This window comes from Phalacrocorax aristotelis, chromosome 2 (genome assembly GCF_949628215.1).
Source record: "Phalacrocorax aristotelis chromosome 2, bGulAri2.1, whole genome shotgun sequence".
NCBI lineage: Eukaryota > Metazoa > Chordata > Aves > Suliformes > Phalacrocoracidae > Phalacrocorax > Phalacrocorax aristotelis.
Window position 1 is genome coordinate 22,294,245 of NC_134277.1, and position 21,473 is coordinate 22,315,717.

The 21,473-nt window shown below is 39.3% G+C and overlaps 1 protein-coding gene across 8 annotated transcripts in view; it reads right to left on the minus strand.

The window, feature by feature from the left end:
* Nucleotides 1-21,473, minus strand: part of CACNB2 (calcium voltage-gated channel auxiliary subunit beta 2) — a 254,364-nt gene that overhangs the window by 8,438 nt on the left and 224,453 nt on the right. For all 8 annotated transcript variants that reach the window (XM_075082703.1, XM_075082696.1, XM_075082695.1 and 5 more), the window contains 4 exons: nt 20,659-20,739; nt 20,298-20,356; nt 17,184-17,293; nt 659-810 (listed from right to left, as the gene is read on the minus strand). In XM_075082703.1, coding sequence (XP_074938804.1) covers nt 659-810; nt 17,184-17,293; nt 20,298-20,356; nt 20,659-20,739 — 402 coding nt within the window. The remainder of the gene's footprint in view (nt 1-658; nt 811-17,183; nt 17,294-20,297; nt 20,357-20,658; nt 20,740-21,473) is intronic.

Below are 21,473 nucleotides of genomic sequence, written 5' to 3' on the forward strand. Positions count from 1 at the left end.
CTCTTCACAAGGTCTGTGCAGGTTTCTTCACAGAATGAAAGAGGACTTTACCAGGCAATGTTCAAGTTTACCAGCCATCAGTCTGATACTCATTTTGTGAAAATATTTATTTCATTTCCGTATTATTTTGATTTAACAAACTGTTAGCATTACTTACATGATTGTTACTAAAAGCACTATCCCAATTAATAAAAAAAACCCAACTGTTGGAGCTACAGCATCTTTTCCAAACTGGGTTTTGGTAACACCAGAGCTAAGATACTTTTTTGAATAATAATATTTCACTATCCAAAGGGAAGCAATAACAATATATAGCTCTGAACTTTAGTGAGGACACGATTATCTGCATTTAAGACCAAAAAAAAGGAAAAAAGAGCAGAGAAGGGAAGAGAAGAGTAGAGTAGAGTAGAGAAGAGAAATGAAGAGAAGAAAAGGGAAGAAAAGGGAAGAAAAGAGAAGAAAAGAGAAGAAAAGAGAAGAAAAGAGAAGAAAAGAGAAGAAAAGAGAAGAGAAGAGAAGAAAAAAGAAAAGAAAAGAAAAGAAAAGAAAAGAAAAGAAAAGAAAAGAAAAGAAAAGAAAAGAAAAGAAAAGAAAAGAAAAGAAAAGAAAAGAAAAGAAAAGAAAAGAGAAACAGCATGAGCATCAGTAAAATATTTACCTTAGGAGAAGAAATCTTTACATATACTATAATGGGTGCCAGAGAAGTTTTGCTTAGTTGAGCTGGGTGGTTAATGGTATCTGCATCAAGCACTACCAACTGCAGTGTCCTTGCTAATTCAAAAATCCGTTCAATTTCACTTTGAACTTCAGCTGCAGATAAGTAGAAAATTAGAGTTATCAAAATATTAAAAGGTGGTTATTTTTAAGAAATGTAAAAATGTGGTAGACCGATGTGTTGCTCCTCCTCAGGCTGGCAGGATTTGTTAGCTGAGCACCTCCCTGGAACAAGAGGGAAATGAATGCAACATTAATGAGACCATTTTGCCCCCAGTTTGCTGCCCTTGCAGGCAGCACTGCCTGCCTTTCTCACCTCCACCACTTCCTGCAATCCCAGCCTGGAGAGATCCTTTCTTACAAGACCCCAGTCCACGTATGTAAACAAAAAAGAGGTAAGAATGCTTGCTGCATCACATCATACTATGCCATTAATTTCCTTACACGTAAATCATTTCAGCTCAGACTTTAATCTTATGTAGTAATCAATTTGCTCAAACTGGACTGCCTGAGATAGGCATTAAGACGTACTGAGGTGTCTATATTAGCAGAATTTCCTGTTTTTCCATTTATTTCAACTTACCAAAGCTCTGGAAAACAGTTTCCTTCAAATACTGGCTTCAGTATAGTACCATATTAAAAACATGATTACTATGTGTAAAACACTTTTCTTAAAAAAATAATTCAGTAGTCCAAATAAAGCTATGGTATCCTCCTCACAACCCCAGGAGTTCCAGAAAGGTAGTTTTCCCAGAAAAAACCCGTCTTATCTTCTGGTAACTTATGCTCCCAGCTCCTCAGTACTCTGCCTGACTGGCAGCCATTTCCAGGGCAAACCTCTCCAAGACAGATGGACTGTGCTTACACAAGTGATGTAGAAACTGTCTTCATCCCCAAATGAAACAAAACTAAATTGTATAATAGCAAAACCATCCTTGAAACGGAATAACATTTTTCTGCTCAAATCTTGCTGTAGGCTGACTTCACAGAGAAATTACAGGAGTTGGGTGATTTGTGCCAGTCTATAAAGTAAGTTGTAGAGCCAGACAAGATTGTAATTCATATCGGTTTCCCTTTAAAGGTTGTGCACACTACATGAACCAAAACCAGATTAGATATCTAGCCCATTCAAAGTAAATATATAGAAGATAACCAACAGAAACTTAAGAGACAGTTTCTTGAAATTACATTATCAGCATTTTATCTATCATGCTGGCACAAGCATTACTTTTGCTTGAAAACACAGCCAATCTGATCTAGCTAGAGAGTTTTCTATAGTGAATGGTCTCTTTCAAGAGGTGTGAAGAGTTCGATTTTTGTTATCTTAGAACAGCAACTGAATAAATTAGGTATCATGATAAGGTTGCAAAATTTTCAAGACAGAGCAAAGCATCCCAGCTAGTCTCCATTTAGCTCAAAGTCTTTTGGTTCCAAATCAGTAGGTGACTACTACAGTCATTTTGTAACTGAAATAACATCTTAAATGACCATCAGAAAATCTATACATGATGCTCTCTACTGGAGGAGATTGACATTGTTCTGGATCTATTAGAGATCACCTCCATCTGTTTGTAGCTATCTCCAATTTTGGCTGAGTACATGCCAATGAGTCTTTTACAGCAGAGAACATTGAGAGATGTGCACAGCGTGCTGGTATGGAAAGCATTGGTGTGTGCTTTCCTGCTTGTCGATAAAAGCACTGTGGCCCAGCTGCTGTCTGAATTAGGACCACATTTTTGAAGACAGAACTTCTGATGGTTCTTGGCACATTCACAATTACATTTTCTGCACCTTCATTACAATTGTTGGAATGACTGAATACCATTGTCTGGGTGATTTAGTAGGAGATATTGGTCTATCCCTAATTTAAGTCTAAATGACCGCTAGAAGAAACATATCAGAGATAATTTTTGATACTGGTCTGATGATGAGTTTGGATTGCTTTCCTGCAATTTCAAACCAGGCTCAACACTTCAGTCAGTATAACAATATCAGTTAATGTATTGGTTTAAGACCATTCCAGAGTGCTAAAAACTCTTGTTCAAGACAATTTATAACCAGCAAAATCTGTCTTTTGGCCAGTGTATCATAATTTTGCCTGGGGAAGCAGTATTTGCTATACTGCTGGAAGCACTCTTCTGCCAGTACAGACTACATCTCTGTGAACTAGATTTCATGCTATACTTTTTGAAACAACCCTTTGCTAGGGCAGAGTATGCCTCAGGGTATCTTCTATTGTGAAACATACCGGGAGCAATAATTGCAGGTAACTATGGTCCTATGAATGGTTTCCACCTGAGTCCAAAGATGGAGAGATATCTTTTCCATCAATGAAAAAGTATTTCAGTATTTATTTTTCTTAATTTGGGTATAGGAGAAAAGTTCAAGCAACTATGCTGCATGGTTGAGGACCTAATACATTGTGTCTCTATTCCTGCAGTCAAGAATGGATGAAAAAAATGCCACAGAGATTGCCAAAGAGGTCCTAATCTCCTACCCCTTAGAGTACTTCTTCAGCTTCTGGAAAAGCCTCCATTTTGCTTGAAATCTTCCTTGTATGCAAACTTTTTACTACACATGAGATTCTTGCAATTTCTTAAGTAATAGTAGCTTTTCTTATTAGATGACAAAAGCTTTATCTACTGCTGCAGCTTTGGTTTTCATCTTTATTTAGCAACATCTCTCAAAACCAAATTCCATACCTGTAAAGATTCTTTCCCAACAAGGAACTCAACACAAATCTGCTCTCAGACTTTTGACAAAATAAGCAAAGAACCCTAAAGGTCATGTGGGTATAGTAACACAAATGTCACTGGTAGTTAAAATAGGGAGCTGAGAACAATGACAGTGTGGTATCTTCAAAGCAGCACAGTAATAGTTTAGCAATCTTCCCACCTCCATGAATATAATCTATTTATAATAATGTCCCTTCTGATGTACTGGAGAGGCATAACAGTGAGGCTATAACAGTTAATTCCAGTAAATTATATTTGCCAATCACAATGAGAGCCATAAACATAATTAGATATACTGTGACAATCATAATGAAATGCCGGCAGCCCAGCTACAACACTCAAAACCAAAAAGATGCTATCAAATTTTAAAGTGACCCTTACAACCTATTTGATATGGCGGCCTTGGTAATCAGAAAGGGAACATATTTTAAATGACAGGAGCGCTCAACTATTTATTCCATTCAACAGGGGGTCCGCTCTAAGAAACAAGAAGTACGCATCTCCCAGCCAACTTTAAATATTGCACATTTAAACTTATTCCCATATATTAATCCCAAATGTCCCTACTGTACCCTGAAATGAATAGAAATTCAGTGCAATGAGAGCACCAGTAAATGGCTTATCCGATTATGGGGCAGACAAATACAAATATTCTTTACACCTTCTGGACCTTACAAGTCCAAGCAAAAATCTTTAACAGTTCATTACAATAATCTCACCTAATTTAAAGAGAAAGACAGCAACACTGCATTGCACTGATGTCAATTCACTAATAACAAGATGTACTATGGTGGAATTTAGGGTCACTTATACAATGGCACAATAAAAGAATACTCTCCACTCTACACAGTTGGAGACACACAACCCTCCTTCAAACCTGGGCAGAAAGCGTTCATAGCAGCCAGGAGTCACTGGGACAACCAACTTGACAGAGCAGTGGCTACATCAGCACTATGTTTTAGGAAGACCCTGATGAGATGGCAGTTTCGTGATGGGGATGTGATGCAAAATGGCCATGCTTCTGGCCTGCAAAGCCCAAATCAGCATTAGGTACACCCAGCATACCCAGCTAGGAAGGAAAAAGTATTGGAGGGGAACATAAGCAAATAAAAGAGAATAAATGCTCTAGCTTAGTCCTCTGGCAATGGGCCAGAAGATACCTGGATTACAGGTGTTTTAACCAAATTTCTAATGTAAATGTAGTTGTTTCAGTATACTTACATTTCCCTGGTCTCAACCAAATCCCTTAGCCACTAGCCTGTTACATAAAGAGGGTAGGGGGGGAGTGGGAGGATGATAATATTTTCCAGAGAAAGTGGCTGCATGTGTTACTCATGCCTCACAGACGGGCTCCTGCAAGGGATAAGGCAGAAAGGAGAGGAGCATGTCTGCTGCTTCACCTGGCGCTCACGTCTGCGCTCCGCTGAAGGGGAGCTGTGGGGTGAGGTGCTGCAGGAAAACAGGGTTTCCCTCTTCCTGCCTGATGAGGCTCAGTTTAGACAGAATTCAGATGGCTTTGGATGCACACACATTTCCAAGTGGTATTTACAGATACAATGCGATGTCTGGAAACCTCAACATAACCAAGATCTATTTATAATGGACTAACAGCTCCTGAAATGCAATACTGTAAATATGTGAAAATACAAAACAGATAATGTCATTTAAAAACACTAAACAGCACATGAAAATATTTACTCCCTCTCCTGTTTCTCTGGGATAACAAAACAATAGCATTCATGGAATGATGCATCTTAAGCCAGGTTTAAACTGGAAGTAAATTTTAATGGCCTATGAATAGAAAAGCTTGAAATCAGCGGATTGCGGCACAAACACGAGTGGATGAGCACTGCACAGGGGAAAGCTGCACTGAGACGACTGTGTCATGTAGAACCGCAGTCGCTCCAGCCGGTGCTGTGCAGCAGCACAGCGCTGCATCCATCATTAAGCTCCCCTACACTCTGCTAGTGAGTAACTGGGACAGTAGGACTGGGCAAAGAAGCAGCCTAACATTTATTCTGCCTAGGGGACCAAGCAAGTGCTTCTGCATAGTTCATAATGGATATCTTCACGTCAGGCTGGCACCAACTTGGGTATTTCTGCAGCATGCCTCATTACTCAGCGCAGTCCTATAGACTTTTACAGCTCTGGTCCATACATAGACACTGTTGTGCTTTAAGCTGGCAGGCAGCTAATCACCACACAACTGTTTGCTCACTGTCCCCATGGTGGGTTAGGGGAGAGAATTGGGGAGAAAAAAAACCAAAGTAAGATTCACGGGTTGAGATAAAGACAGTTTAGTAGGACAGAAAAGGAAGGGAAAATAATAATAACCATAATAATAATAATAATGGTAAAAGAATATACAAAATAAGCGATGCCCAATGCAATTGCTCACCACCCGCCTACTGATGTCCAGCCAGTTCTTGAGCAGCTGCCCCCTGGCCAGCTTTCCTGTAGTTTATACACCGAGCATGACGTCATATGGTATGGGATAGCCCTTTGGACAGATGGGGTCAGCTGTCCTGGCTGTGCCCTCTCCCAGCTTCTTGTGCACCCCCAGCCTTCTCAGTCAGTAGAGCATGAGAAGCTGAAAAGCCCTTGACTTTTGCTTGACTACTTAAATGTCATTATCAACATTATAACGTTGTGTTATCAACATTTTTCTCATGCTAAATCCAAAACACAGCATTATACCAGCTACTAGGAGGAAAATAATTAACTCTATTCCAGCCAAAACCATGACAAACATTAAGTAAGTGTTCCCTAAGTTGATTGTTTTATTCAGAACAACCATAAATAAAAATGCTCAGCCTTTCTCACAGATATGGTGTGGAACTACTCTGTCGCTGGCTATTCGATCCCTCCTGCTGATGGTGTGCCACTCGCAAAACATTTGCGTATTCACTGAGTGGGAGAGATGCTGACTGGGTAGCCTGATGCTTAGAGTGGGAGGAAAAAACACATGGATTCCAGTTCTTTCCCCAGGGAAAGTTTAATTATTATGCAAAGTGCATAAGGCTCAGCAGGACCGACTGACAACCATCATAAAGGTGATCATAGCCCTGTCATGGTGATGGAAATTATGAGTTCAGTCTCTTTAGCAGAGAACATAAATGAACCCAGACTTCTTGGCATTCTGGTTGATCAACCCAAACCCTTAAACTTGGATAAAATGAGGACACAGACACCAACTTTTACCAGTTCCATGAGCCTAGGAGAAAGAAAAAATACTGGATCAATTCAACCTACAGGTGTGAGTAATTTTAAGGGAAGCAAACTGTATTCTTAAGCAAAAAACTAAGTTGCTAAAAATATTTAATTCACCTATCCAGGTACCTTAGTTATTATACAGATATCTATGACGTTAAAAAAAAATATTCTAATACATTGCTATATTGCTTTGTCTCTAGCACGTTTTGTTTCAAAATAGTTATAAATCATATGTATTTCAGTGCACTACCATGACAAAATACAGTGACATGTTGCTGAGAGCTATCTCTAATTTACAGAAATCAATAATTATTTTTTCTTCTCCTTATGTCCTTTGGAAGCACTCAGGAAGTTTCATTAAAATACTTTGCTAATCCTGTACCAAAAAAGTATTTGGAAGTTAGAATATTGAAAAGTTAGTACCAAAGTTCTAATGCAGAACTGCCTGGAGAATTCATTAGAGACACTCTGACCTTAGATATTAACAAAACCAAGGCTGGGCCGGCAGGATAAAAGAGCATTTTGAGACATGTGAGATTATAACAGGCTCAGGATTTTCATGCTACTCCTTCCGCATCTGTGTGTAAAAAGATGTGTAGCCACATCCTTATGATAACCCAAAAGCTCTTGGCTGCTATATTACAGCATTCTGGTTCAAAACAGCTTCAGGTTTATCAGATTACTTAACCATATCTGAGGATTTATTGCCTGCAAGTGAGAGTTCTGGACACTTGTCCCAGCTCTCTTGAAGATAAATTATAAAGGGACAATCAGAATTTTACATAACACACTGAGCACCTTTTTTTCTTCTCTTTGAGCTGTATTAGATCCTTGAGACTTTGGAATGGAAATAGACTCTTGGTCAAATCCCAACTTTGCATTCTTATTCCATGGCCTCTATAAGTAGGGAAGGATTTTTGTGAGGCTTAGCTAGCACTCTTTGAAGTTTATTTTTAACTTATATTCAAGGAAACATTTAGTTGAAATTTACCATATACAACAACTGTCATTAAATTACCAAACATGGGAAATACATAATAACATTATTTTATATATATATATTTATATTATATATATATAAAATAAATTGTACCATAGTTTCAAGCATTCAACTGGCTGTTTAGACAGATATCAAGAAAACATGGCTGAAATTTGCACTGATAATCTACTACTGCTTCTTCACGCATTTGTTTCATTTTCAGAAAACAAAACTCTGGGATGTCAACCAAATGATGTGAATGGGAGCTCTATACATTTTCTGGAGACAACTTTCTAAAGGTAGGCACTCAATGGCACAAGCTGATTGGATGCATGTGATTCCTGAGAGGTGATTGCATATGCACATAAAAAGCAAATGAAGACATTCCCAGCCATTTGACTGGAATTTATCTACCATACACTGATGACATATTTTACATCAATATTCATATGTCTGTGTTAGAATAAGCAAACTAGGTGCACACGTCTTAGAAATTTGCAGTGGAAAACCTAATCTTTAGCGTTTACTTATAAATCTCAGCTCTATTTTTAGTATTACTTGAAAATCAATACGGAAAATGAACAAGATTTTCTAAAAGAAATACTTAGCAACATAGTACAGGATTGGCTTTTGTCTATCAGTGAGCCAGTTACAAGAAACACACAGAGGTTCTGTGAGGTACAATAAAGCACTGAACACAAAGCAGCAGGAAAAGTAATTTGCAAGCTTGTATACATACCCAAAACATCTGGAAGGGGAGAGCATTAATGAAGCAAAGAATGGAAAAAGCCAAGACAATCAGGTTCTTGTACAAAGCATACAGCATGAGGTAAGGTTATAACAAGTGTAACATACACAGAAACAACAAGAAAAAGGTTTGCACCCTTTTGACAAAGAAATGCAGCAAAAGCACAGAGCTGGTTCAGCAGTAAATGGCATATGCGCATATAGAAATTTAACTAAGCCAATTGGGACTGATTTTCAGGTGAATGAGATTTAACCAAGTTCTCTGCCTTCTTGGAGAGAAAAGTATTTTCTTCTAGGCTTTTCAAGAGATGAATGAATTGCCCTTTCTTTAAATTTAGTTCTAGCGTTTCACATATTAAACATATAACAGTACTGACAAGCAAACACCTCTCCTTATATACAAAATAAGCTTTCACACAGGAGAGAAATAAGAGTGTACTCTCCTAAATCTTTATGAGCCAGACACTAATTTTATAAAATTCTTGGTTACATTAATTTTACAATAGAATACTAAGTGAATGATAAATATTCAGTGGTAGCATTGGTTTCCAATGAGTCACATCCCAAGTCTATTTTTAACTGATTCCTTTACAGAAGCAAACTTTCAGTTGATAGGTGTGTGTAGCAAAAAGACAACTGAGACTTCCCTATAATCCTGTAAACCCAGTTCCTCGTGCCAGTTCCTACTCCTGATAGGAAGAAAGGCAGGCAACTCAGGAGGACTACAAGGATGATGTGAGGTTATGAAGGGAGAAAATTGGAAGGGTCAAAGCCCAGCTACAGCTTAATCTGGCTACTGCCATAAAAGACAATAACGATGTTTCTATAAATACGTTAGATACAAAAGGAGGGCTAAGAAGAATCTCTAGCCTCTACTGGATGTGGGGGGAAATATAGTGACAAAGGATGAGGAAAAGGCTGAGGTATTTAATGCCTTCTTTGCCTCAGTCTTTAAGAGAAAGACCAGTTGTTCTCAGGGTACCCCAGAACCCTGAACTGGAAGACAGGGATGGGGAGCAGAATGGAGCCCCCATAATGCAAGGGGAAATGGTTAGCGATCTACTACACAACCTAGACACACAAAAGTCTATGGGGCCAGATGAGATCCACTCAAGGATACTGAGGGTGCTGGTAGAAGTGCTCACCAAGCTGCTTTCCATTATTTATCAGCAGTCTTCGCTAACCAGGGAGGTCCCAGATGGCTGGAGGTTAGCAAATGTGATGCCCATCTACAAGAAGGGCTGGAAGGAGGATCCTACAAGCCAGTCAGTTTGACCTCAGTGCCAGGGAAGGTTATGGAGCAGGTCATCTTGAGTGCCATCACAGAGCACGTACAGGACAGCCAGGGGATCAGGTCCCATCCACATGTGTTTAAGAAAGGCAAGCCCTGCTTGACTAACCTGATCTTCTATGACAAGGTGACCTGCTTAGTGGACGAGGGAAAGGCTGTGCATGTTGTTTACCTGGACTTTAGTAGAGGTTTTGACACCATTTCCCACAGTGTTCTCCTGGACAAACTGGCTTCTCATGGCCTGGACAGATGTACTCTTTAGTGGGTAAAAAACTGGCTGGGTGGTCGGGCCCAAAGAGTGGTGGTGAATGGAGTTAAATTCAGTTGGTGGCTGGTCACAAGTGGTGTTCCCCAGGGCTCAGTATTGGGCCCAGTTTTGTTTAATATCTTTATCAATGATCTGGATGAGGGAATAGAGTGCACCCTCAGTAAGTTTGCAGACAACACCAAACTGGGTGGGAGTGTTGATCTGCTTGAAGGTAGGAAGGCTCTACAGAGGGATCTGGACAGGCTGGATTGATGGGCTGAGGCTCAACAAGGCCAAGTGTCAGGTCCTGCACTTGGGTCACAACAATCCCATGCAACGCTACAGGCTTGGGGAGGAGTGGCTGGCAGAAAAAGATCTGGGGTTGCTGGTTGACAGCCAGCTGAATGTAAGTCAGCAGTGTGCCCAGGTGGCCAAGAAGGCCAACAGCATCCTGGCTTGTATCAGGAATAGCGTGACTGGCGGTAGTAGGGAAGTGATTGTGCTCCTGTACTTGGCACTGATGAGGCTGCATCTCAAAGACTGTGTCCAGTTTTGGGCCCCTCACTACAAGAAAGACATTGAGTTGCTGGAGCATGTCCAAAGAAGGGCAACGAAGCTGGTGAAGGGTCTGGAGAGCAGGTCTTATGAGGAGTGGCTGAAGGAACTGGGGTGGTTTAGTCTGGAGAAAAGGAGGCTGAGGGGAAACCTTATTGCTGGACAACAACCTGGAAGAAGGTTGTAGCGAGGTGGGAGTCAGTCTCTTCTTCCAAGTTAGAAGCAGTAGGACATGAGAAAAAGGCCTCAAGTTGTGCCAGGGGAGGATTAGATTGTATATTAGGAGAAATTTCTTCACCAAAAGGGTTGTCAAGTGTTGGAACAGGCTGCCCAGGGAAGTGGTTGAGTCATCATCCCTGGAGGTATTTAAAAGACGTGCAGAATTGGTTTTTAGGGATGTGGTTTAGTGGTGGACTTGGCAGTGCTAAGTTAATCATTGGACTTGATGATCTTAAAGGTCTTTTCCAACCTTAACGATTCTATGATTCTATGATTATCACATTGTTTGTCTATGCCTCTTTGAAATTCATTCTGGTTTATCTATTAAATCGGTTCCAAATAATGGCACTCACTGAACTGTTTACTGTTTTATGCACAATTATGAATGATATTCACAATTCTGCAAACCTGTATTGGGTGATAAGGTAAGAGTTGTTCTCAGAAAGAGGTTCATTTATTTCCCAGAAAAAAGTATTTGGTATTAACATATCAAGCACATTACATTTGTACTATATTAACTCACTGATATAACACGGGTCACTTATTAAAATAATACATAAAACCTAACAATATATTTTCAAAAGTCTAAGAAATAGCCTTCTCTGCTGCAGTTACAACTGCTGCTCACAAACATGAGCATAACTGAGGCATAAATCTGTCACTTGACTGTCTAGATGCATGAGGTACCACTACACAAAGATGGGTGAGTAAAGGAATAGCTTCCCATTCAACCTGCAAAGGGGGAGGCATTTGGATGAACATGTAGTGGTTCTGAGGAGCTATATGTGCTATAATAAAAAGCTGCTTTTAAATTATACCAGATGTGGAAATAAACACATGGGTCTCCGTCCACGTGTCACTGACTGTTAAAGGAGGAGAGAGACAGACTCATCTCCCCGATGTCCCACAGCCATGCAGCCAGAGACCCATTCAGAGCAAAACAAACCAAACCAAGACTAACCGTGTTTTTCATTAACAAGAACAAATTTTATCACAATAAATACCATTTCTAAATATCTGGACCAGAATTAAGTCATTGTAGATAGCCTGGACAAGAGGAAAAAACCAAAAAGCATAGTGTTTGCTGAAATTCTGTCATCTTTTACAGTTATTTGGGGAAAAGGATTTATTATTCTTATTTTATACTAGGGAAGATGTAGGTAGAGAAAGAACTCCTTTCCCAGGATCCCTCAGCAGACCTGCAGCAGATACTAAAAAAGAACTAAGGTAACCTGAGTCCTGACTCAACGATTTATCTATGACTGAAACTTGTTTAAGAAGAGAACATTATTTGGCTGCAAAGCTACTACTAATAAATTAGGAAATGCCAAGATAGCTCTCTTAAATCAAACCTTTTGTGGTCTATAGTATAAGATAGCATGCTCAGGAACATATAATAAAGTTGTTTCTATAGGGCTGCTGTCTCAATCAGTGCACACCTCCATACACTGTCAACTGATAAGCAGCTACTGAATCACTTGCTTTCTCTTCATTGTCAAATGTGTGTGTTGTGTCTCATTTAGTGAACATTGTTCTAATATTTCTCTGAAAACAGAATAAATAAATTATTTGTTGGCTAATTTATGGAACTTACTCTGGTGGTATTTACTGATGCAATAAAATGATTTTTTCACTTTGAAACATCATCCTGGTTAGGTGAGAAGCTGGAATTATTTATATTTTCCAGATAGAATATTGAATCACAAAGAATAATCACTAGTTATCACTAATGTGGGGGGGGGTTAGTTTCAGAAATGTAGTGCCTGATCCTTCAGAGTAACTACCATAGTAAAAAATACATTCAAACTAGGAAAATGGAAGCCATCCTACAGGAAATCCTGATTTCTGGGGGTTCTTTCTACCAACACTGAATTCAACCTTGAAGCTTCCTTTAGAAGACTCAGGACATTCCGGATGCTGCTCTGTACTGTCAGCACATGATATCAGTACTGATCTGAGAGAAGGGAAAGATTCTTTGAGCTAGGCTGGGAATGAAAAGAATAGCTCTGCAGTTAAATGTCTGCAGAGCAGAGAGACTAAAATAAGAGGACTCCTGAGGGATGATGAGCCATAAGGCTGGTATTTCACAAGGTACCTAACGGTACTGCCTGATTTCCATCTGCATTTTCCAAATCAGTGCATTACCATGCAACATGCTGATTTTGATGACATACATTATTGTTTGACAGGTTCAAAGCCTGAATCTCAGTTTCAGCCACAACTTAGTACTTCTACAAATCATGCTTGAGGCATGCAGAAAACACTGGGGGAAAAAAAGCCATTTCTATAAAGCCTGTAAATAATAGTACAATACTACACAGGAATTCTGTATCAGAGGCAGCAAAATCCACTACTGCATTGGGCTCTTCAGTTAATTTGGTGAAAAGAGTCTCCCTTTCTACCCCTCAGCCCTGCACCTCACCTCTTACGCAGTGAGCCAGGACTGCTGGCAGTGGGGCAGGAGGCAGTGCGGGGGGGCCTGGCAGGAAGGGGATCAAGGGGATGCCCCTTCACTCTGTGCCTATATCCTCTGCTGGCATTGACCCTTGCTCTAGACACAGGCAATCACCACGCACAGGCATGGCACACTCTGCACTACCTTGGTGAGCTTCACGGGGTGCCATCTCTGAGGGCACTGAGCCCTCAGTGGTGCCAAGGGGCTACTTCTTGGTGCTGGGGGAGGTGCGCAGGCTGCTGTGATTTAGAAGAGATGCTCGTGGCACGTCATGCTGCAGTGCTGTAGCTTACAGACTATTGGGTCGTAGGCAGCAGATGCCCCTCTCCCACTGGGGCTATCCCTTTGTTCAACAGAGAATCAACATCTGCTGAACCAAGAGATAAACCACTGCTCAGTATGCTTAAGACCCCGTGCCAAACCAGATACAGAGAAGCTTGACTCTGTGTGTCCTACATCCTAAACGTGTGTTTTAATTACTGGGGTATGAGCTCCTTGGAGGGTAGAAGATGGGTGATGAAGGAGTTTCCTCTTTATGATCAGGAATTCAATCCTGGATCCAAGAAATATTTCCTGTAAAAATGGATTGATTTACTACCACAAAAACGTTTGGTCAAATAACTATTTCTTGTCCTGCTCCCCACAAATTTAAATTGAAAATGCCATATTGTGCTTTTGGAGTACTTCATTTGCTTTCCTGAAGTTTCTTGCCTCATATGTTGTGCAAGTTTCATAGCAAGCAAAACACCGATTCACTGAGCAATTCCAATTCCCCACCATTAGTCTGTATATTTTCCAAAAAAACTGAGGCAGAGGACTGGTGGAAAAGTAGTCTGCAAACACATAACCAAAGACTGAATCACAACAAACACAACCTAAAGGTACTAAGAAGTTGCACAGTTAACCTTCTTACTATTACCTCCTAACCTTTATTTTGCACAGCTTGAGTTTGTAAACCTAACGATATACTTTCAATAGCATTTTTTGTTGACTTACAGCAAATTCATCACAGAAACAGAAAATAAAAATTCCACAATATGGTGTGATATTGCCACTCACCTCTGCTACTTGACCCAGATAAGTACTCACAGCAGTGGTATGTTGTCATCTTCTTTGTGAACTGGTACTAGAAGAGGCCACCTACCAGCAGGCTACTATGATATTTTCTAAGTCTGACTTTATTTCTACCTTGAGGTACATTGCAGGCAAGCAAGGGAACAGGCTGTAACACTCCTTGTGTTTCTTTCTTTTGCCCTTGCACAAGGATTTTCCCAACACCTTACAAAAGCAGTTCCCTTTTCTAACTCCAGGTTGTTTTATCCTATCTCAGTTTTCCTCCCAGCCTACTGCTACCACACCACTTCCCTCCCTGACTTCCTTCCTGGCTGGTTTTTGTCCTCCCATGGTTTACCCCATGCCCGGAGCGCAGACCCTGGAGGTGCTTCACCGGTGGGTTTAACTATCCCAGCTGCTACTCCATAACTCTGACCTTTTCCTTAATGGATTTTCACTATTTGCCTTCCTCCCTTAGCCCAGCCACATGCTCTTCCAGTGAACATCTTTAAAGTAAACTATTTACTCCATACTCCATGATGCACAGCAAAGTAGGGATCGAAAGCTGAAAGATGAGCACCTTCCTGCTCTGACAGTTCTGTTTAGCTGCCCCAATCCAATCTGCTGGGGGCGTATTCTGCTCAGCATCATTGCTGGACCTTGCCCAGGGAGAGCTGAGTAAGACTGAGTTTTAAGCAATGCAGGTGCAAAGCTTAGCATGTGTTAATGGCAGCTTCTAAATATTTGGTCAAATTTTCTTATTATTTTCGTAAAAGATATCCAGAAACATGTAACTGAAACACTGTTCAATTCACTACAAAATTTCAAAACCCTGTTAGATTATTAAAAGTATGGGGTTATTAGAGCTTCTGAAAAAAAAGGTTTTGAGAATATTTTAACATAGGTAAAATTAATTTTTGCCCTAACTTCATTGGTAAAATGACCTAGTTGCTCTAACTAATATTTTCTAAGATAATTATTATATTATTTTTTTTAATAAATCTGTTAATAATTTGAGCAATTATAAGCAACTGAAAACCTGGTATGTAGCAGGAAATCGTGGGTAATACTAGTAGGCCTGCTACAAAAACTAGAGAGACATACCTATGCACATATTTACATATATACATAATCACTGTAATCTTTTGCGTGTCTCTAGCTGAGGTCCTGTCAGAACTTCCATTTGAAATACCCCTATCAAAAAAATACCTTGACTCAAAGAAGAGGTTGATGTTCTTAAGGGTAAGGTTGCCATAAGATAAAGGCAACATGATTGGGCTGCATTCATTTTTTACAGGGTTTTTTCCTGTATAATTTTTTGTGATAGCTGTTTTACGTATATGAAAATATTTTAGTATGAGGAATAGATTATATGCTTTTTACTGCTGCATATATTTGTACAGTATTGCACAAAATTGCACATGCTTTGATGTTCAGGTTGGGAAATTAATCACCATGGTTCTGTTTGTTCCACGAGTGGGTGAGCTCCACCTTTATTACCAATTTTCAGTTCTACTCAAAACAAATGACACTTTATCTTTTCATTAGATTATTAAATAGACTTTGGCAACAAGTCTGAAATTCACGTAGAAGAATATTCTTGTGTGTAAAGATGTTCATTATGTTGTTACAGTACGTTGCATTTTGATGTTTGAAAACACTTAAACTAAGACATACTTGGAAGCTATCAGACTACTTGCAAGTAAAGATTCACAGCCTCCACGTAGCTGAAAGCAAGGGGCTTAAGAAGCAAATTTTCAATAAAGGGAAGTCAAACTTTTTAAGGCAGAGATGCTCATTCTAAGGACAGCTATATTAGGCAACTGTTAAATACACAAAGTACAGGTGTATTCAGAAATTTTGTTATAAAACTGATAAAGAACCCATTTAGAAGGTGAATGAGACTCTTTTCCTGTTCCACAAATTTTACAAGTTTTCAAGATACAATGCTGTGTTCAGGGGAAACCAAGCTCGCTCAAAGGCTACTAAGAGAAATCTGCAGCTTGTTAAAGACAGGGACCTGGCTGGAGCATTCACCTGCAATCTAGGACATTTGAGTTCAAGTTCCTCTTTTTTTGTAGTTGAGCAGGGACTTGAACATGAGTGTCCCATATCTCAGCGGCATGCCCTAATAGAGTACCTAGACTCCTGGTAAGATTCATCTCGGCTGCCTCTGGATGTCCCTACACAGGGAATGAGCCAGCTGTGGCAGCAGTCTCAGATATAATGCACCCTGACTTAGAGGAAAGGCTGAGGTCAGTCCACATGAGCTGACACTCCAAAGTGACCACCTTTACCTGTTTACTCTAAGGACACCTTGGGATGATGAGCTCCAGTGTAGCCACCTGCACTGTAGACGGTGACATTTAGTTACATCTTTCCAGTTAAGTTTGTTTTAATTTCTGGCTAATAAATGTTTATTTACTTATACAACTGGACAAGCTTCAGTACACAAAGATTCATGTAAGGTGACAGATATGTATGCTATGAACCTAGCTATATAGTTTCTGAAAAACTTCTCCCCTTTTGCATCCTTCATTCTTTGTACCAACCTCAGCATTAGTTTAAACTGGTATTACATTCAGAAAATGTGTATTTCAGTAGCTATCAATACTAGTAATCTTATCAAAGATAACGCATAATATCCATATAATTTCAGGTATTCTGAAACCAATGCTTCTATTTAACCACAAGAACACTTCTTCAGATTTTATTTCCCTTATCATGGCTACTTCTCCACGCTGAGTCAAACAGCAAAAAATGAAAACTGAACATAAGCAGGATAAAGCAAAATCAGTGCTATATGAAGTTTATCTGTTAGTGATTTAAAAATAATTTCTAGTGCCAGGATTGCTGAATTATGGGAATCATGATTTTCTCACAGCAGAGAGAAGGCTATTTTTAGCTTACAGATAAGAATTGAGAGTAGTACACTTTACAGCCAATTCATAGATAGGATCATTATAGGTACTTACCTAAGCTTGATCTTGTGTTAGAACGCTCTATTATCGCATGCTTACTGGGGTTGTTTAATACTGAGCGTTTGGCAAGCGAGATGTCTGCTGTGACTCGTGTAATTGATATACTGCAAAAATAAAATACAGTAAAATAGAACAGAATGTTATTTATCTTGCAGGGACATGGGGAGGGAGACACTTGTTTAACACTAGAAGATGGCTAAGACTACAGGAAAACAAGTTTTCCTCAGAAGCACAGTATGCTTTGCACAATGTGAACTGAGAAGAAACTTTATCTAACTAACACTGATACAAGAGCTATTGATGAGACATCCCCCTTTCTGCACGGTACCAAAACACAGTATGACCACTGACTGCAAAGCCTGGAAGCGGGGAAGCAGGAGGTCAGAGATGTGCTGAAGATGGGACTCCCCTGGGGGCTCCAGGCCTGATGGGGTATCCCCAGTACGAATAGGCTGATTTCTCCTTTCCCTAATTTTGCTTAATTTGTTGAAAGATACTGAACTACAACCTGGCTGACTTTAACAATATGTGTAAGACATATAGGGATATGCAGAGTTAAGAGGTAAAGGTAAGGCTTAGGAGGGAAACTAATACAGCCACATAACTATTGTTTTTATTGTTCAGTTTACTAGCATATGTTTTTTAACAGAGTGCAAGAGTTACCTAAAATTTTCTAGAAAGATCCAGCAATATGCTGGCCACCCAAAAAAGTGGACTGCAACACAGCGAAGCAAGCAAATGAAAACTCAGCTGAGTATCTGCCAGGCTCAGTTTTGTGTTTATGAGAAAAGATAAGCCAAGAAAGAAGAGGTTACTTCCAGTTGTTTGCACTGACCTGCTACATAACCTTCTGACTATTCTTCTTCCTAGGAAAACAGTTAACTCTGTTTTGCTTTACAGGGTCAAAATGCACCCTTTGGATAAATTCCCTTCCAAACTCTCTGCTCTAATGAGGTTTTGGGGTCACATTTTTCCAGTGCTGAGAGTTAAATCAGACTGATGATATTCCCTTGTTCTTCATTGTATGATTTTACTTGCAATTTAAAAGGAGAAAATGGATTTGCTAAGAATGAGGAGGGCTCTAGCAAGCACAGCAAGATGATGTTCATCTGAAATGTAACCAAACAGGTCATTTCCCAATGAGCTCAACATGTGTATATATTTATCTAAAACCCTATAAAATGTAAAGAAGCCAGAAGTTAATACAGAAAAACAGAATTATTTGCACAATACTGACTAGTAACATAATTTTGGAAATTTAGGCATGATTTAACTTAAGCTAAAAACATAACCAAAGATTGTGACTTCTGGCACAGCTCCTTACAGATAATGCCATTAGTCTTAAAATGAAATCCAATATGTAATTTGGGGTACTCATTAGTTTTCTTTATTTGCTAGTTGATGAATACTACAAACTTTTACAGCTTTTTGTTTTTTCTTTCCTGACATGCAGTAGAAAATAATTTTTCCCCTTTTCAAATCAATTATAGAACAAAGCTAGATTTATCAGCCTAAAAATACCATTTTTCATTTTAAGATCTTTTACTGTCTTTTTAAGGTCATTTTAATGTCTTTTGAGATATGTAACACCAGGAAGTACAAGCCTGCTCTCAAAACAAAGGGTATGTATGTTCATATAGCAAAACAACTGCAGTAAGATTGGGGACAGCTTGACAGCAGAGTGGCAATGAAAGCAGTAGCATGAATCTAAGAACCTCCTGTACAAATCTGTTGAGGACCTTGAGTACCAATTCAGGTTGCTACTGAACTTCAGGATGCTTCAAATCTTCTGCTACAGATATCAATTGTTTTGAGAGTATTTGTGGATTCACCCTGCCACAACTGGATCTACAACTGAAAATTAGATATGCTCTAAAATACTTTAAGACATAAAGATGCAACAACGTTTTTCTGCTTGCAACACTATTTCGTTAACTTCCGATTCTGGAGATACATATCTAAGATTTGACAACCCTGACTAATATGAAGAGGGACTACTAAGTGGTTAGGTCTCAACATCATCATTCTAACTGAGAAAATCCAACAGTTGAAACCACAGTGTCCGGTATTTTAAAGAGCTGAAGCTATTGACAGAAACCTCAAGCTCCCTCTTGAAAGTTTGACAGCACCAGGACAGATAGAATAGTGTTACTGCTCTGCCCACTTTCAAACTAAATAGAACTTTCATTGAAGTTACAGATATTATAGCAAGGCCTTCCCATTTTCTCAATCTTTGCCCCCAAATGTCAACCCACTAGCATATCTTAAGCTGGGGCCTGATCCAGTAGCAATAAAATCACATGTGGAGAATCTACCTCATGTCTCTGGTCCATGGGTCCATGGTGTTTGAATTACAGAACATGCCACTGGTTTTAGTGATGGATTATCATTTGACATTTGTGCTACAGTAATGCCTGCAGGCTCAAACACAAACCAGACTGGACCTTGATGAGTACGCTGTGGGGGACAGGCTGTAACAGCACTCCGATCAAAATCCAGTGAACTGCAGCCTGTCTGCTACCACGGGTGACCATATTTCAGCAAGGTGGGGGACTCTCACACCCCCCAGCAGTCCTTTTGAGACTTTCCATTTGAGAGTCCAGTGCTACTGTCAAACCTAGCTCCCAGCTTGAGGGATCAAGAATTTGACTGCCATATATATTAGATAGTCTGAATCTTGTATCAAGTTAGATGCCACTGTAAGCAACTAGAGCTGAGGTGGAACAGTGGCCCTCATCAACTTGTATAGAACCCAGGATGCATTGATGAGATATCACCTAAAAATACTTAAACAAAAGATTTTTTAATAGTATATATTTATTAAATCTCTAGATAAATATCTAGCAATCCATAGTATGAATGTCAAGTCACGAACAAGAAGACAACCTTTTTTCCACTCTCAATAAATATACGCTTCTGGATACTTTCCACTGCAATACAGCCTCCGTGTACTCTGCTAAGGAAGCACTATAGTCCACTGAACAAGGAATTAGATGCCATTCCTAATTTTCTAAACCTATTTTGCCAGGAATGTAATTATTTCTTAAAAACCTGGTAGTACCTAAACAGGGCCTGAAGTCAAGTAGATTCGCACTGCAAAGTACTTACCGCCCTTCGAATCTATGTTTTAAAAAATCAAATAATGCTTTTTGCATCATATCGGTTACCTAGAAGCACACAAACAAAGAATTAGTAATCACGTAGGAAACTTGATGCTAATAATAATATGTAATAAAGTTGACAGTCAATCTTATATCTGAACAATGTGATTGGAATGCAAGTCATTTATTCTTAATCTGAATTCTGATACAAAATAAAATACATGTAAGCACGTATCTGGCAGAAGTAAAAACTGTATTTTTGTCTGTGATATAAATTATGTTATTCAGCTTAACTACCTTTAAACACTGAAATACAAATGAAGCACAGTATTTCTGGCAAAATAAAATGATTCACAATGCTCACTTACCTCATATCCCTTCAGAGAAGGCCCCACTAAAACTACCGGTCGCATAGAAGGCACTACATCATAGGGAGGGATGTGCTCTGTCTGCAAAACAGAAAAAGCTTTCAGCATTGCAACACCTACAGAAAATGTTACACAGTTCTTACAATATTAGGCACTCTGAATTTCCAGTGATGTCACCAACACAGCAATCATGGATTCATTAACTTTTCCTGAAAACTGGTAGTACCAGATAAGGATGTAACAGGTTCAGGGATTTCTTTTGAAAAGGCTTTGCTTTGACTTTTGGTTTTCTTGCTGTTTTCGTATTTGTTCTGGATAGCTAAAAAAAAGCATTATTCTGAAGACATTCACATGTCCCACTCCCTAACTCCTGACTGGTTAATTGAAAATGTTATTTCCAATAGTTAATGATTTGAGATAATTGACATGGTGGCATATTTCCCACCAAAATTTTACATAGGCAAGTTATGAAGGAGAAAAATAAAAGAAAAAGTGAGGGGAAAAGAATAACACACCTCTTTTTATGTTCAAATCTGCCCACTGCTTGCCAAAACATTGGGACACCACTGCAAATTCCCATGGGAGCACTCACAGTTTGGCTTCAACATTTGCATCCGCAATTCACTTGCAAATGAAATCAAACTAATGACTGATCAAGTTAGTATTTATAGAAAATTTTCATAAACAGAGCTTGGGATAGCAATCCTTCCACTTTGGGAAGTTCACATCACCACGCAAGAATGGGTTCTGTTAGTACAATAGTTACCAAACTACTTACTGATGTATCATGCACAATTTATAAAAAGTATTTTAAA